The following is an 18,531-nucleotide window of genomic DNA, read 5'->3' as shown; positions in this document are numbered from 1 at the left end:
AAGCACATCCTTTAAGTTCGTTTAAATTTTCCTCCCGAATACGGGTAACTCCACATAAGCATTTTATTTTTTCCTCCCTGAAAGCCTGTAACTTAACATAAGCATTTTATTTTTATCCACGGACTTGGATGGATTTCCTTGAAGCTTCAGGAGAAAAAAGAAATGTGCTTCTATCCGATTTTTATGAATGCCAAGCCGGATATCAAATAGAATATTAAACAGCACAAATACAAAGACTTTCGAAAGAAATGAAATGCTTCCGGTTTTTAAAGTACTCAAATTCCACTTTAACATTCTATATTCTTCAAGAAAGATTAGTTCCAAGAAAAGCGCTGTTTTATATTTTTAAAACTGCTGAGATTTCTATGAATTATTTATATAGCATTCTGGATTGTGAAATCGTTTATAACATTTCGATTCAAGCTATTGAGTTTTTATTTTTTTAGGTTCATCCAACGATTTTAATAATCCTTACTTTCGAAATGTATGTGTATTAGAATACATTGAATTATGAGAATATATTAGGAATTAAGGTAAGAATATATTCGGGACCAATTTTAAAAAAAACGTTGTAAAATAGTTATGCTTTTGAATTTTTGAATAAAACAAATATATATTTCTATATTTTTCTTTGGAAAATCTGTTTCTAAAAAAAATATACTGGTTAATAATCAAACATTTTTTTAAAATTAAAGAAACATTTTGGTTAAAAAGAGATATAAAGCGTTCAAAAATTTACCAAACCATATGTTTAAATTCTTGTAGCATAAACAATATATTCAGTTTTTAAATTAAAAAATAAGCTGTATTTTTACTAAACTTTAAACATTGCAGAGTTCAACTGACGACTAACAAGAAATTTTCAATTTTTTTTTCTTGTTGTGAAATATTAAAATAAGTATAAAAATATTTCTAAATAAACAGATTGATTACGCTCTAGTTCAAGATCTGCAGAACATATGGAAAAATATTGTATCAAATTTGAAAATAAAATATATATTTTATTCTAATTTATGATACTTTTTTGTAAGAAAATTCTACCTCCATTGAGCAATTAGAAAATAGCAATCAAAAGTATAAATTAGCATTGAAATGTTTGTTATGGAAATATAAAATGCAATAATAGCAAACGAATCCAAGGAATAAATTTAAAAACAAAATTCAAAAGATTTATAAAAAAACACACAATTCAGACATTAAAAAGTAGTGGAAAAAATGCATTTGATATTTTAGTAAAAATATGTTTTTTCAACTTATTTATCTACCGCCAGCTTTAGGATGGTATATATTTAACTAAATAATACGTTTGAAGCAATACTTTTCTTTTATAAATGGAACATTCATTTATAATAAATCTCATTATATCATTTTAAAATATTATAAATGAAATATGTCTTAAAAATTTGAAACTGTAAATTTTACGATCTCCTAAAATATTTTCGCTCAGAAAATAAATGGACGGAATGAAATGTCCTTCTGTACATAAGTTACGATTATTGTGATTTATTTGTTAGGTTTTTATTATTTTTTAGGTTATTTCTTCTTTTTCTAAAGCACACATCATTCTTTTAAAATAGCAAACTTGAAACTTTTTTCTTTGTATTTTTCTTCCTTCTGATTAACATAAATTGTGATCTATTTATTGAATTCGCATTTTCATATTTGATTATTTCTGCTGTAAACGTAACTGAAAATGCATGTTAAACTATCTGGAGAAAAATATATCAATTGATATTTGTCAAAAATGTTATTGATATATTTTTCAAGCAATTATTGCATTATTGACAATTCAAAAGTTCTTAGTTCAAAATTATCTAAATTTGCCATATTCCTAAGATAACGTAAAGAAAATCATGGTAGGGATATTCCGAAATAGTATCTGCTATATACTAATTCGAAATAGTATCTGCTATATACCAAATGAAACGTTTTTAAAATAAACTGAAAAATTTAAATACCTAAATAGAATCATTGAATTGTTTATACCATTGTTATTCAAATGTCTTTAAAATGAATTTTAATGACATTTATTTTACATATAAAATAAAAGCAGCTTGGGAAGTTACATACGTCGATTTGAAACAGCTGTACCGTCTATATCAGTTTTCCATTTTTTTTTTTTTTTTTTTTTTCAAAAAGAAGGGTGAAAAAATTGGATTTTTTTATATAATAGCAAATATTTCTGGATTTTTTTTTTTCTTCAAAACTGGATTGAACTTAAGACCACATATTCATAAATAAAAAAATCAGAAATACTATTATTAGTTTTGAAAAGTTCAATATTTCCTTTTTCTTGTAAAACTTAAAAAATTTAAATAGATGAGGTTTCTTGCTAAGTAAAATTATGTTGTTAGCGTGCTCAAAAAAATCTGGAGCAACAGAACGAGTGAATTTTGTTTCCATAGAAATTTCATATAAGAGGACAATTGAAAGAAGATAGCAGTGGTTTGGTGGGAAATATTACCATTTAATGCAATAAACCGCTTCTAACCAAGGCTATGAAGCTGAAGTCAAAATTCAGCAAAAAGCATACATTTTTGTGGAGGCAATATAAGAAAATAACATAATTAAACAAGACGATTTAATAAAATTGTGGATAAAAAATATTAGAAAATTAACAGGTTGATATTATGAGAAATCAATTAAAAATTAATATTCTTCAATCAAAACATAATCAAACCCTTCCTAGAAGTCTCAATTTCAAAAAGAACATCTGATAGAACTGTATGTTATTCATGAATATTAAATCTACATCTTACCATTCATCAAAAATTAGAAATCGTCTGCTTCCGCTTTATACTTGTTTCATGTTAATAAAAATATTTTTGGCATCATATATTTAAATTAACATCCATACATTCTAATGCAAATTCTATTGATAATTTGTTTCCGTTTGTTCAAGTAAGAATTCATGATTCTATTTATAAAAAAATATACATTATTTTCATGTTTAATGAATAAGGATTTAAAGAAAATTTTGTAATGTTGGAGCCTTTGCTATAAATACAAATTAAAGATTTGCCCCATCTTCAAGAATTATGACCTTATTAAAACCTAAATGACCTTAATAATGGAATGTTTAATGACGCATGTGATGGATGATCACTGTTATTAAAGTCATAATTATGATGTCGAAAAAATATTATGAATTAGAAAAGACAACAATTATTCGAAACTACATATAAATGTTTCCAGTAGACAAACCTACAGTAAAAGGTTTTATTCATTATTCAATAATATAATTAAATTAGATGAGAATTATTGCAAATTGTCAAGGGAAAAAGAAATGAAAAAAAACCCATTTATATTAGAATGCAAATATTACAAAGAATAAAATTGCTCCAACAATTATCACTGTGTTAAGTTGCAGAAATACGACTTCTTCTTCAATAAAGTTTGATATGCATCATCACATAATGCAAAGCAAAAAACATGTGTAACAGTTTTTACAATTAAAACTATTTCACACTTTTTTTAAAAAATTTGAAAAATTACAAGGAAGAAATATCAACACCATGCAACCTTTAGGACAAAAATAAAAACCCTGCTGTTTCAGTTTTCTTTTAAGAAAGTAATTGGAAATGAAAGAAATTGATTGACAATGCAAACTCTGCTTAATTTAACTTCCGATATCTACAATAATAAAGAAGCATGTGTGTGTGCATTGGAGTCCTGTAGACAGAAGATTTGACATTAAGCTAAATGACTTAGTACAGATATGCTTTACGTAGTAGAAATGTTAATTCAGAGGGAATTTTTTTTAAATTTTAGCATAACCCCAATAACTCCCTCATATATTATTTCACAAAACTGATTTTTACATCACGTAAAATTCAAATTTTTGTCTTTTTAATCTCTCCAATTTAATTATTATGCAGATTTTTCGTCAAGTTTGGCAATTTTCAAATGTTTTTTTTGAATAAGTTTTAAGAGTAGATTTCATTATGGACAAATCTAAGCAATTTTCATGGTACCGTCAAATACTTCATCGCATGATATTATTCCATTGTTATTATCTAAGGAAAAAGATTCTGTTTAATATTTGTGCAGTTTATAATAATGTAAATTTACATTGCCCTGAAGTTCAGAAGACATATTATCCCTAAAACTATGTTTATAACAACACTATGAATTCATAAGATTTAACACTGTTAGGGTGGGTCATGAACATTGGATGTTTGTGGAATCTATCACAATCACAGGCTTCAATATATTTTGTGAGGAAATCACGAATATTAAACTATAAAAGATTTAAATAGAAATAACAAAAGCAAACATTATTTCCGATGAAACGGATGGTAGACAAGGTAGTTAGTACATGAATAAATAACTGGATTTAATATCTAAAGTAAATTATTAATTTAGCTTAATATTTTGAACAAAAATTGTAAATACTCATTTTTGCATGTCATTTTATAAAGTAATCTATTTTAAAGTACATCAAAATAAAGATTGTATGCATAAGTTTTCAACGATGGTGTTCGTTGTTATATTCTCAGCACTATATTTAATAAACGCATGACTTGATATTAAATTTTTGAATTCAGTGAAAACAGGATAAGAACTGCAAAACGCTGGTCATATTTTCGTGTACTATCGTGTTTCATATAAAATCATAAGCGTGTAGTTCAAAGAGCTTTCCTTTCTAAAGCTAGTATGTATATCATTAGTAAGGGTAACAAGCATTTAAAAAGAAAAGGATAAACAAACTCCAGCTAAGCAAAAGCTCAAGCGGGGATACTAGATAGCCACAATCACAAAGCACCCTGACCGAAAATTGGAAACCTATATAACTTTCAAAGCCCTCTAGGAGAGCATGTCAAATATCTCAAACAGAACAACAGCTGCCAAACTACATCTGCATATCCAACATAAAAGCTACCGCCATCTTTTGGAAATACTTACAAGAGGAGGGCATGGGTTATAAAATTGAGCTCGGTATAGGATTTTGTATAATTTTAGCATATCTTTAGGATATTCCTTCATTAAAATTTAAAACGCAATAGTCAGCCAATACCAAGAAAATGTCTCTCAAACATTGGGTATAGCTATAAACTGGTAATGTGCATTCTTTGCTGATCGCCCTGACAGCTCAGTCAGTATAGCTTTAGCTTTTCATCAGCGAGAGCAGGGTTCCATCCTGAGCTCCTTCAAAATGAAAAGTATATGACATAAACTCTATGTAAAATGTTAATTTGAAATATTTCAAAAGAAAAAAATCCCAGAATGTACAACAATTCATGCCTTCGCCATGTTAATTAAACAAATGTAACAATACCTTAATAATACAAAAACAAAATTAAATCTTGTATTTAAATAATTCTTTATAAAATGAGAGAAGTGATTATGCCAAAACTTCTAGTTCTTGTAAGAGGATTTGGTGACTTGAAAGTTAATTATAAGGTATAGTTATTATATGTTTACTCCAAAAAAGTTGAAAGATTATCAGAAAAATGAATTCAAAACAGAAACTGAAAATTAAAAACAAAACACCACATGAAAATAAAAATTTAAAGTGTGCATATTCATTTTTTATGTATCTTTCTAATTAATATTTTTCAATTGTGTAGTGTGAATATAATCGATACATTAATCTAATAATTATGAGGCCGTGATGGCCTGGTGGTAAGATCTTGGCCCGAGACCCGATTCCACCGAGGAACCGTCGTGTAAGGGGCTCTGTTGCACGTTAAATCCGTCGAGGCCAAAAGTCCTCCCTCTGGTGTGGCACGGCTTAGAGAGGGAGAATGCCAGCTCAGGTGATGTCCTCGCCATCTGACCGCGGTTCAAAATAAAGAGGTCCGCTCCAAAGTAGCCCTAGCGTTGCTTTACAACGGGACGTTAATATAATTAAACTAACGGTTATCAGTTTTATAACTACGCTTATTCTCTCTATTTGTAAGGCAAATAATTTAACTTTCTAAAGTTCATAGAAAAATACATTTAGAAAAAAAAACTGAAGACCACTATTGCTCACTTCAAGTTTTAAGTCTCTGGCAGCTCTTAGTGTTTCATGTATTGCAGCTTCCATTTCTTCATTAGGAGACATTTGTCCTATCTGCTCCTGAAACAGAAATCCAAAAATTTCATTATTAACTGTATATATATTTATAGAAAATTGTGAATATTTTCAGTTATACAATAAAACCAGCAGCTATAAAACACGTACACATATGTTCGATGATTTATCTTTATAAAAATTCACTCTCAGCATTAAAAAGCAAACTTATGAAACAATTTGTTTACCCATTCTCTTTTCTTTTCCTTGGTATTCTATTTCCTTTTTCAAAACCTAGTAATGTTCAATCAAATATAAAGGAGAATTGTCTAAAGTTTTCATCAATATAAAATAGTTCTTTATTTATAAGGAAACGATATTTCTGTACACATTACAGTAAATGTCCTAAATTGTTTATTATATATAATTACCGGTGATTATTTATAATCGCTTTAATTCGCAATTTTCTAAAACAACGATTATGAATGATCCCTGGATTACTCGCATTAATCGTAATAGATACATAAACCCAGCTCTTTAACAATATGAAGAAATATTTCATTTATAGTTATTAACAAATAAAAGAAACGTAATGCTTCTTGTTCTTTTTAAATGTCATTTCTGCAACAGCAAAATCGTATATACCAATTTATGATCATTACTCAATATATATCTCATATATATATATTGATATGCCCAATTTTTTTTCTTACAGATATGACATTTTGAAACAACAAAAGCACACTAATTCGTTTTACCTTTCACTTTAATGATTTGATCCAATAGTCTTAGGATATAAGGAACTTGAAAACGAAAAAGTAACGAAAAAAAGGCACTTCGATTATTTTCTATGGAGCAACGCAAATATATTTAAAGCATACATTGCGCATAAAGCATATTTATTAGAGGTGCAGTGATATGAAACTAGATAGAAGAAATATGAAAAAAAAAAATCTTATTTGCAAATCTAACTGCATAGGCCGATTTTCTTTCAATTATCAATAGCAGTTCATGACGGAGTGAGTATTTCCATTACTAGCTTGACTTCTGAAAAGTGATGCAATTCTTTACACACCTCAGTGCATGTTTTTAAATATATTCCTATAATAATGTGACGCTTAAAATACATAAAGTAATTCTTCAATTAAATGCAACAAAAAATAATGTGAATATTTTGATTACATATTTATGACTAAAACTTATTATTATTCAAAGGGATAAATTTACATTTTCAACGCATTTAAGGTGTACGTACACATCAGAATATTTTTTTAAAAATGTAACTTTAAAAATCCAGTTTTTTCACAGTAGGTCATTAATATATGTTTAAACTGATTTCAGTGGGAAAAAAACCCACATCACACTAATTATTAATTAATTAAATAATATTTAATGAGCTAATTGGCACATTTTTGAAACATGATATCTTAAATTCTAATTTGTACAGACACGCAATTCTAGTTGGAAATTATGCCTATCATCAGTCTTCATGTTGTCTGCCTCAAACAAATTATAAAATATATGGGTTTTTTTAACAATTTTTTCACCAACGATAAATATAAAAAGTTCAATTTTTTCAGTAATTTTAAATAGCTATTAAAATTTTATTTCAATAAATATAACTTTGATTGAAGCACAAAATATCTACTGTTTCATGCAGATTATTTTGATATATAAACAATGGTATTTGGTTGATTTCTTGTTGAGTTATGATGGTTTGAATGAAGCAACAGAGTGGAAAAATATCATTCTTCATAAAATGAGTTTAAAAAAAACAACAACCGAAACTAGAGTTTTTAGTGAAAGTACCTCAAGAAAAATAATTAAAACTCTAGAAATATTCCGAATATTGACAACATCTTGGTATCGTTTGAAAGCTAAAGAATTAGAGAATATTTTGAAGCAATAAAAAATATTCGATATTGTAAACGATTTTCGAAGTTTCAAGTGGGTACGTAGACCTTAAAACTGATTCGAATTTTTCATAAATTTTATTAAGAGCTTCTAAATTATGAAAAACTTTCTTGTAGACGAGAAATGTCGAAACACTGAAATAAATGAAGTTTTTGCGTGTTATATATAGCGAAATGAAAATACATTACAGTAAGTAGAAAGTCTAAAAACACGGTGGTAGATTTTTCTAATAATTATATATGTATATATATATATTTGTGCGTATGTGTGTAATTTTAAAATACTAACTATCATCAAATTATTAATTGATAAATTATTGCAAAAAATAAGCACCTGAAATATTATTTTCATCTAATGCTTCCTTTGGGAATGTATTTAGAAAAGAGATGAAACAATTTATGGTATAAACAATTATTTATAAAATATCTAATAAGCAGATTTTATCGTAATTGAATTTGCTTTGTAAAATGGAATGTGATTCAATCAGATGGTGTGGAAATGGATCCGCACATTTTCTGGGTTAAATCATGTATTATACCGCTCTAAAAACTATCTTCTCTCACAGAAAAAGACAGTAAGAGCTCATAACGATAGTACGAATTGGTGGTAAGTTATGAAACTGCAGGCTTCATCTGTAATCCTATAAAATACACATATTTGCGAAAAAAATATCTTCCTCTTTTTGTATAGGTTTTCTAGGATTTCTCACCTGGTAAATCCATATATTACCCTACTGTTGTTCCAAAAAGTGAGATTGTGCCAGAAGGTGTGAAAATAGACTTGTATATTTTAATTGCTGACAGAAGAAGCAGCTGGAATCGAGTAAAATTTGAGAAGATATGCATTTCCTTCTTCTTTGGTTATTAATTACAGTCTACCTCAATGTGCAGAATTTTTGACTTTGTTTAATCTATATATTATCCACTTAATTTAACTTATATGGTATTTATATACCGAAAGAGATAAAGGAAACGCTGCTATTAGATACACAATATTGATTTTAAATTTTTGTAAAGACATTTGAAGATAAATTGAAATGCTTATTTGAAAATGTTCTTTTGAATTGATACTCGAGACTATAAATCCAAGGAAAGATAAAAAACATGGAACATTTTTAAATGCACGTTGAAAAAATTTATTTTGATCATTTTGTATTTTTTTATTTACTGTACTTCATAATTTATTTTTACAAATATTATGAAATCTATTAATCATTTTTTTTCAAAACTGATTAACAGATGGCGCCACTTATTTGGAATTTGCATAATCAATTTATAATGAAGTTAAAAAAAAATTGAAAGAATTGCACTGTGTCATGAATTTGTAAACAATTGTAAAACATTTCAGAGCTCTGTTATATCAGCATGTGGGAGAGAAATATTACTTTCACTGTTGAAAAAAAAAATTATATTTTCACAAAAGAGAAGATAACCCAGTTAAGCATCAGTCGGTAATGCAACTATACTGAAAGATTCCTACATCCAAGTTACATTGTTAACACTTCATATTTTATGCAAAAAATAACACATCTTATCAGAGAAAATTGTTTTCAGCGAGATTGCAACTTTTCAGAAAATAACATGTTTGCGTGCAAAGTGTAAGAAGGGAAAATTAATGGCTTTGTAAGTACCACTAATGAATCTCATATTTAATTCTTTCATAATTGCACTTTTCATAGTTTTGTGTTTGCTTTAACTTCGTGAGCTTTCGTCGCATTCGAAACAACAAAAAATGCAAATTGTTATAAACAAGCTAATAGCTTAAAGTGGAGGTTGTTTCAAAAACTGTAATTTGCGTAATGTTCGAATAAGAATAATGAGATATTTGCCATCAAATAAAGAATGTAACAGGATAACTGTAATATGGAGAGAAGTTTCAAGGAATAATATTCCCCTATTCTGCTTCTTAAACATCAATACTGAATAGTGCCTCCAGAATAATAAAGATAATTTTGGAAATGAGATGTTAACCATAGCATAAGCATAAAAATATAAGGATAAGTAAAATCAAATATTAACTATCAAAGAAATAATATAACATAAATAATATTTATAGAGTGAAGTTTTGAAGAATTAAGATGTACATGTTTCAAAATACGATTCAAGGAAGAACTATGATAGTTATAACGATGCATTAACAGCAATAATAAGAATGAAGATTTACCAATAATGATAAGTATAAAGATATAACATTAATGATAAGAATATACAGTGGTGAAGTTACTGGTATATTAACCACTAAAGAAAAAATAGGAAAAAAAACAGCTATGCATGGTGAAATTTTTTAAAGACTTAAAATATGTCTTTCTATTTCTTATTACTTATTTCAGAATATATTCCACAAAATAACTGTTATAGTTTTGATATTGAGGTATTAACAATTATTATAAGGATAAGGATGTAACTACATTTATAATAATACTCATATAATGGCAGGTGTAAAATCGTACTGATAAGGATTATAAGAAATTTAGTAAGAAATAAAGAATGTACTAAAATTTTTGTTTACAGGTAACAGTTTCAAAATATTAACGCAAAGTATTAAAACCAAGTAATGGTACTAATAATGATTATAAGATATTAACTAACAAATAAAGAATGTACTAAAATTGTTGTTTATAGATAAAAGTTTCGAAATATTAAGAATTGTTTTGTGCTCCTTTAATATGTTTCAAAATATGCCTCACTGAAGAATTATGATGATTCGCTTGAAGAATGGCCCAAGATTCAATTCCCCTTGAAGGAGCACTATACGTATATAAATAATGTATAGAATTTTAAATTAAAATTTTAAATAATGCCTTTTGTAACGGTAAAATGGTGCTTACTTTCTTTTTATTACAAGCAAGTATTTGTACCTTCACTTCAGTCTCTAAACTCCTTATAGAATTGTCATCTTAAAAGCATATACGTTAAAATTAATTCAATAATAGAAGTTATAATTCGATTGAAAAAAATATGTATAGTCTATAAATAGCTTATATTCTCAGTGGAGTTTTAGTTGGATTAAATTAGTAGTACTTTTAAAGAACTAAATATGTTATCTAATTGCATAGAAGAGAATAAAATTAGTTAATGGCTAAATCTATGTTATTACATAATACCTTACAAGATATATATGTTATTACACAATACCTTACAAGGTGGTTTCATAATTATTTTTTAACTTACAAAGCAAAAAATAACTTTAAAGAGAGTCTAAAACTATGCTTTAAGCAGTATGTGTTAATTTACATTTTTTTAAAATTATCCATTAACTTTCCATATGTAATTAATATCCCTATTTTTTACCTGTGATTATTTTCTCCTCACTCTAAATGCGTGGAAAAAATTTTTATTCAGATCTATTATGAATTCCCACTCTACTTATCTGTAATTTGTAATCTTATCTCAAATCTGTAAAATAGTAAGATCTTTTTTTTATTTTAATTTCTGCGCATGCCAGGAGGAATGTTTGTAAAACATTTTTAAGATTCAATAAATACGCACGAGAAAGAATAATTGCCCTGAATGACCTTGAATGGCCGGACCCGGTGGCTCTTTGCATTTGGAGAGGCTGTGGTTATCCACCCAGAAGACAATCGGCCTCTGCAGTTGGTTTACCCCATTTTGCCTATTTAAATACTTTAAGGGATTGCGATGTGAGAGGATAGAACCTGAGACCTTGTGGTTCGCAGTACAGTAACATAACCAGGATACAAAAGCATATGCTCATGTAGCGTAGTTGTTAACTGGCTTATATGCTATTCACCACAATACCTTACATCTTGTTTATGCAGATCGAATTAGTGTAGGTATTCAGCATGAACTTTTAACCTTCCCTTCAACTTTTAAAACCAACTTTTTTAACATTGAAAATACAATCTTTCTAAAACAATGTCCAGTTCCACTTACAAGCTGCATTCCCACTCTTAGCAGCTGGTGCAGCTCCATTTTGAGCCTGTCGCAGAGCAGCAGGATGCGCTCCCTGTGCTCGTGGGAGGTGTAGGCGGAATCCGTGAAGTCCTGCGACCTCTCCACCACGGATTCCAAGGCACTGGTCAGAAGACTCCGGTATGCAGGGGTGACCATCGTAATGCGGGTCATATCCACGTGGTCCTGCAAATACACAGAAATTCATTTTTCAATGACTTCTACTGTTGTTGAAATTCTGGCGACCACATTCACTATGGGGCATCTGGTCCTTTTATTCTTTCTTGGCATTTAAGAAAACATTCATCCTCAATGGAAAGTCTTTAGTATGAGACAATTAGTAGCAACCCATAATCAAGGAAAAAATCATAATCATGATTATATTTATAATAAATAATGAAAAATTATTCTGATTAGAATAATCATACCAATTCTTTTCGTGCAGTAGTTTTAATTACCCTATGTATTTTATTCAGAGTCCAATCATTCATCATTATCTTATTTTTATATCATTTGTGCTCATTGATTCATCAGATATATAATCATTTAAGTTTCTTCAATTAGTGGAAAATATTTAAGAAATTATTATTTTTTTTATTTTCCGGATAAATTCATATGATAATTAGAAAGTGAAGTCACAATATTGGGAAAGATAAATTGCAATTTGAAGTAAATACCGACACATATTAATGGCACTGTGGTATTCTGGAACTTTCCTTCAATTGGAAGGCACATGTTTAGAATAGAAAGAATAAATGTAAGGTATTAGAAAAACAAGGTTTAAATGTCTAAGAATTTAATGTGTTAAAATTTAATGCTTTAAAAAGTTTAATGAAGGAATTATGAATTCCAAGTTAGGTATATGACATTTAATAAGCATATTTTTAGAGAACTATCCAATCGCCAGAAGATTTATTGCATAAAAATTAACTTAACACTAGATTTAACAGACTAATTGCTAAATATGATCCTCAAACTTGAAAGCACGTAAATTAGAGAATTTTATTTCGAATATTATTTATAAATAGTATCACAATGGGATTCCACAGTGCAAAACAGAAGTAAAATATATATTCATGCCTTATCAGTAGAAATGCATTATTAAGTTGTATTAGAATTGTATTTTTATTTCAATAACTTCCTTCTGTAAGCAATATATCGAAGCATTAAAATACAACGCTAGTATCTATTAATAATTAATGCAGAGTGTGTGTGCACTGGTACTCTAGAAGACAGACTTCTTGACATAGTGATATTAAATTTAGCTTGAATTTTCTTTGAAGGGTGAAAATATTAAAATAGCGTGCTTTGATTTTGAAATTTCAATTACAGTTTTAATTTATTCGAACGACTTGTTTCCTGATGTTTCCCGCTGACGCTTACAGAAATCCCATTGTCCAAATTATTTTTATAGTCATTAAGTCATAGTCATTTTAAGTCAAAATGTCCTAAAATTTTGCTAAATTTTGTAATGTGCTTTCTTATAATAATTTCCATCGATTGGTTTCATTATTGCAAAGAAAATAGAACTGTTAAATCAGCCCAGTTGTTGAAGATGGAAACCATGCATGATTTTATTTTGTGATATCACTTGAAATGGTGGATGGTGAGAATAGTTGGTCATTGTTGGCATAGATAGGTCGTTAGTTTTTAAATAAAAATAAAAGAAACGAAATCAGTACAGTGGTTATGACTGAGGGACTCAGTAAAGGATTTTATTTTATCCATAAAGTATGTATAGTGAAGTGATAATGGCTTTGAGATTTTTTTCAAAAATGTCCTGGGTAATTGGATTTCTTTTATGACTGAAAGCTAATAAGTTAAGAATTTGATCTTTAAAATATATTTTCAGTGAAGCTTAAACATCAGGTGAAGAACAAAAGATTTAAATGAAATTAAACTCAAGTAATATTCCTTTGAACTAGCTGGGACCCAATGAGAACTTAGACATAAAACTCATGAACTCTTTCAGAAACAGACATTTTCTCAATATTTACAAAAATGTTGTAAGGAGTTGAAACAATTCCATCACTAAATCTTGTCTTCTTTTTTACATGAATAAATAAATGTGAGATATTATAATTTTAATTATTGGTTCTTAAATGTACTTTTTTTAGTGGAACTCAAGTATCAAATTATGTATATTTATTTTAATGAAATTAAAAACAACCAATATAGAGGCAGCTTGTTTAGAAATATAAGTAAGATTCACTCATTGATTCAAAAAGAAGGACTTTTTCATATTTGCGAAAATATTGAAGAAAATTCATATAACCCTATTGTTAAATACTAATGTATGTGATTATATGAAAAATTTGTATTTTACTGAGACGTAGAATTTATTTTATTCGATATGATTAGTTTATGAAGAGGAATTTTTAGGAAATGATTTGAATTTTGCTTCTACGTTCATTTTCTGGGAGGTTATTATAAATTGTTACAGTTGCGTGTTATACGTTAATTCCTGTATTCTATTTTACTGTGTCTGTGTATTTTTTCAAAAACATAGATTTGGTCCTTGATTTTTTTACTTCTTACAAATCGCTTAATTCATCAAAAAATACTCATTCATGAATTAAGTATACATAATACCTAATATAATTTTTCCAAACATTTTCTCAACAATAAGACTCCAAAACGGACAGAAAAAATTAAAGCAAGGAATTCTAGTCCTTATCCAAACATTTAGCCTACAATGAGTGCTAGCTTATTTATTTTTAATAAAAAGTATTTGACCAAAGTAGCAAAATAAACAAACAAACATCAAACAATTCTTAACTTTAAACAATCAGAAAATACAAACAGAAAAATAAAAAAAAAATGTATTAAAACAATAGAAAAAATTTGAGTGTTTTTTTCTAACTTTTTTCAATCGAAGACAATGCCAATAAACGTAATTATTTCCCCTCCAAACTGCACTCAAACAAATATACAAACTTTCCTAAAGCTCAGACGTAAAAAATAAAGAATCCTCTGTGTTTGTATGTATTAAAAAAATGTCAGATACGGTAATTGGACGGAAAACGTATCTACCAAGCTCTCATTTTAAATGCCATCTTTTCTTGAAGAAGTAACAAGCGTACCGGAAAAAGAAAAACCGTCTAACTGATCATTACGGCAACGGTACAAGATTTTTACTTACCGGTACTCAGAAGTGCATGAATAACTCCTGGAAAAGGAACTTCATCAAGGAATGTAAAAATTCTTTAACAGTGAAAGAAAAAAAGCATTAGCAGCGCGATAATGCATGCAAAAGACCGTTGTTCATTTTTCTCTAGCTGTTGCCATCTGCAGGAAGGAAACAAATAAAAAAAAATGAAAGGAATTGGGGAGAGTCTGTCGGTAATGTTATGGTTCGTCTCATGTTTTCGTTTAGAAATCTTCAACCTTTTTGATGATCAGCTTTATGCCGGGAGTTTTCCTGCATAAAGGCTACTGCATTACCTGTTTGGAAGGCTGCCAAGAAAGTGATGACAACAAGACGTCGGAAACGGTAAAATGAGACCTCTCTTAAAACGGAATTTATTTCTCTAGAATGCTATTTTTAGCATAGGCTATTTCTATTTCAAGCATCACTATAAAAATGTAAGACTTAATATTTAAGATTCTAATATTTGTGTTTTTTATATATGATTAATAAATTATTCAAGATATGTGACTAAGTTCTGAATGATCTTTTTTCAAAAAAATTAAAAATAATTTATTTTAGAATTTATCATAAGATAGAGATTGAAGAAATATCTTTGAAACAAAACAAAATCTGTTAAAAATCAAAATTACTTTAAAAATTGGAAGAATACGTAACATTTTTGGCTAAAATGTTCCATGAAGAAATTAAATTCTTCGTTTTGAAAATTATGAAAAAAAAAATTGTTGAATATCTTGTATATAATGTAAGAGTCATATTACTTAATTCTGGAAATGACTGCATATTTATACAGTTATAAGAAACTAGGAATCGATTGATAAATCGATGTCCTTGTTTTCAATTTTTTGCGAAATTTGGAAGTTTAAAAAACGTGTTAATCGATTTTAAACGGGGCCATTGCTTATTCTCTCACTTCAGAAAACTATAGAACCAACTGAGCAAATTATGGTACAAAATTTCAACAAAAATTTACAGTAGGTTTTCATTTATAATATTTTTCTCGCGAAGATTTTTTACTATTTAATTTAGAATTTCTATAAAATAGCATTTAACAATACAAAATAGTATTAAAGCGTGTGTTATGCAAGTATAAAAAGCAAATAAACTGCCGAGAAAGAGACCAAAGAAGAAACTTTTAAATTTAAATTAAAATTCAAAAGATTTTATAAATTAAAAAAAACTGTTTAGGTAGTCAAATATAATTAATAAAAATACATTTGATATTTCGCAAAAAAATTATTTTTCATCGTAGTCACTTACTACTATCCGCCTACATTTGGAAGTTTTTTTTTTTTTTTTTTTTTTTTTTTTAAATAGTCGTATTTGAAGCAACATGTTTTGTAATTTCATGTGTATCTTCCCAAAAAATTGTGCTTAGAAGAAACGGTTATACGAAAAATATTATTCAGATGTGAAGAATATTGATTTAATATTTTTTTTTTTTTGTCAAAAATCTACTTCTCAACTTAAACACTTTTTTTACATTTATGCTTGAATAATGGTAGATCATCTTAATTAAATTTCATTTTCTAAGAAAATCAGTCTGTCTAATAATTTCATAATGAATTCGAATGAACATTCATTAAAAATCTGAAAATGCTTCCCTTTTTCATACGTATCTAAATTTAGTTCAAAAAGTAATGCTTTTTTTGTGTATTTTCTTTCTTTTTTCCATATACTGCTTGGCTATTTGTAGCAGTATATGCTTTCTGCATGACGAAACGAATTCAGCGCAATTTAAAGTTTGTTGATATTATAAAATAAATATAATTACTTTCACAAAAAAAGAAGAGTAAAAGGAGAAAAGTATTATCTCCAAAAGTTTCAGTTTATAACAATATGTAATATTAGTTCAAAATTTGTAATATATTGTAGTTAAAATTAAAGTGTAATTTCGGTATTAGCTCCCCCCCCCTCATCATAAACATTTACTGGGAAATTGATAGATTAATTTATAAAAAGCGGGAAGGAGAGTTGCTTATTTGATAGATATTTTGGAGTCCATTTTATCCAGGCACGCCTCTGACAAGAGCAACTAGTTATTCCGCTTTTGTTGCTGTGTATATCTAAAAATGTTACAGAAATCATGCAGTACATTGTATCTAAGTATGTATCTTCCTTTTTTTTAATTTATCAAAATAAGAAATGTAAAAGAATTAATGCTAAATTCCGAAATTTATTTTTATGAGCCAGACAACAACAACAACATTCACGATAACGGAAATAAATCTGGTGAAGTCTCCGTCACGTGATAAAAGTAACTGAGCATCTGTTTAATACTTTATTGCAAGTTGGCTTATGCTGTTTTGTAAAATCTTGAACCCTTTCATTCTAAGAGATGCACAGCGACTCCCAAATTAAATTACCAATTAAATTTTGAGGTCTGTCACATGAGATGCTTTCATATTATTTACTTTTACTTGCCCACAAGTAATTTACAAGTACAATTTTAGTAGAACCTCAATTAACTAAGCAGTAAAAAAATATAATGCTAACTTACCTCAAACTTTTTGATTGCATTGCAAACTGTGAGGCAAGGTTCCATCTCCTCCGCCCTGTGGGGACCCGTGTGATTGTAATGGTGGGCCCTACTTCGACGATGGGCCCCGTGATTCCTCCTGGGCTCGCCGTTGCTCGTGGTCCCGGCTAACTCAGGAATCACTCCCTCTTTGATGACATAATGGATGACGTCCATCGACCGCCGCATCTGAAGGAATACGGTGTCCCTGTTTTCTCGAGCACTGTCGCAATCAGGGTGCCTGAGGCATGCCTGCAAGGAAATAAACGATGAGCTTTCATGAACAAAGATTCTGAAGATAGGATGTGTCTTAGATACAGCTGTATATTCCTATACATTCGCTACTTTGTGAATAACGCGTAATAGAAAAGTAGAGTTAATTATTGGGACATGCCTGCATAGCAACAAAGTAACCTGTAAGGTAACAATTTCTTTAAATAGCCGAAAATATGCAGTGTCCTAGATATAGATTTGTATTTTATCTCTCGACATAATTATAGTAACATTCGAAAATAACATAGTAGAGAAAAGTAGAGTTAATTGCTGATGCATGCTTGCAAGGAAACAAGTAACGCAATTTCTTTAAAAATCATGAAAATAAACTGTATCCAAGATGCAATATGCATTTCATCTCCTTAAATAAATGTAATTCTATTCATTCATTCGAAAATAACCAGGAAGATAAAAGTACTATTAACTATTGAAGCGTGCCTGCTAGAAACAAAAGACGTAATTTCGTTAAAAATCCTTCATATAAATTTCATCCAAAATGCAGTAAATATACAATCTGCTTAAATATTTGTAGTAACAATCTGTTCCTGGAAAATAGCATGGAATATAAAAGTGGTGTTTGTAACTGATGCATGCCAACATAGAAACAAGAAATGCGATTTCTTTTAAAATCCTGAATATAAGCTGTGTCCAAAATGCAGCGTATGATCAGTTTCTTTAAATAATTGTAATAATATTCATTCCTTTGAAAACAACATGGTAGATAAAAAAAATTCCATTTTTTTTCAAACAATAACGTTTTTACGCTTGC

The 18,531-nt window shown here is 28.5% G+C and overlaps 1 protein-coding gene across 2 annotated transcripts in view; it reads right to left on the bottom strand.

The window, feature by feature from the left end:
* The window catches only part of LOC129969129 (alpha-catulin-like), a 315,460-nt gene that overhangs the window by 25,868 nt on the left and 271,061 nt on the right, over nucleotides 1-18,531 (bottom strand). For both annotated transcript variants that reach the window (XM_056083550.1, XM_056083551.1), the window contains 3 exons: nucleotides 17,472-17,741; nucleotides 11,806-12,009; nucleotides 5,978-6,064 (listed from right to left, as the gene is read on the bottom strand). In XM_056083550.1, the coding sequence (XP_055939525.1) occupies nucleotides 5,978-6,064; nucleotides 11,806-12,009; nucleotides 17,472-17,741 (561 nt within the window). The remainder of the gene's footprint in view (nucleotides 1-5,977; nucleotides 6,065-11,805; nucleotides 12,010-17,471; nucleotides 17,742-18,531) is intronic.

The sequence above is a fragment of the Argiope bruennichi genome, chromosome 5, assembly GCF_947563725.1.
Source record: "Argiope bruennichi chromosome 5, qqArgBrue1.1, whole genome shotgun sequence".
NCBI lineage: Eukaryota > Metazoa > Arthropoda > Arachnida > Araneae > Araneidae > Argiope > Argiope bruennichi.
Note: the sequence above shows the minus strand (reverse complement) of the source record. Positions and strands in the feature narration are given on the sequence as shown.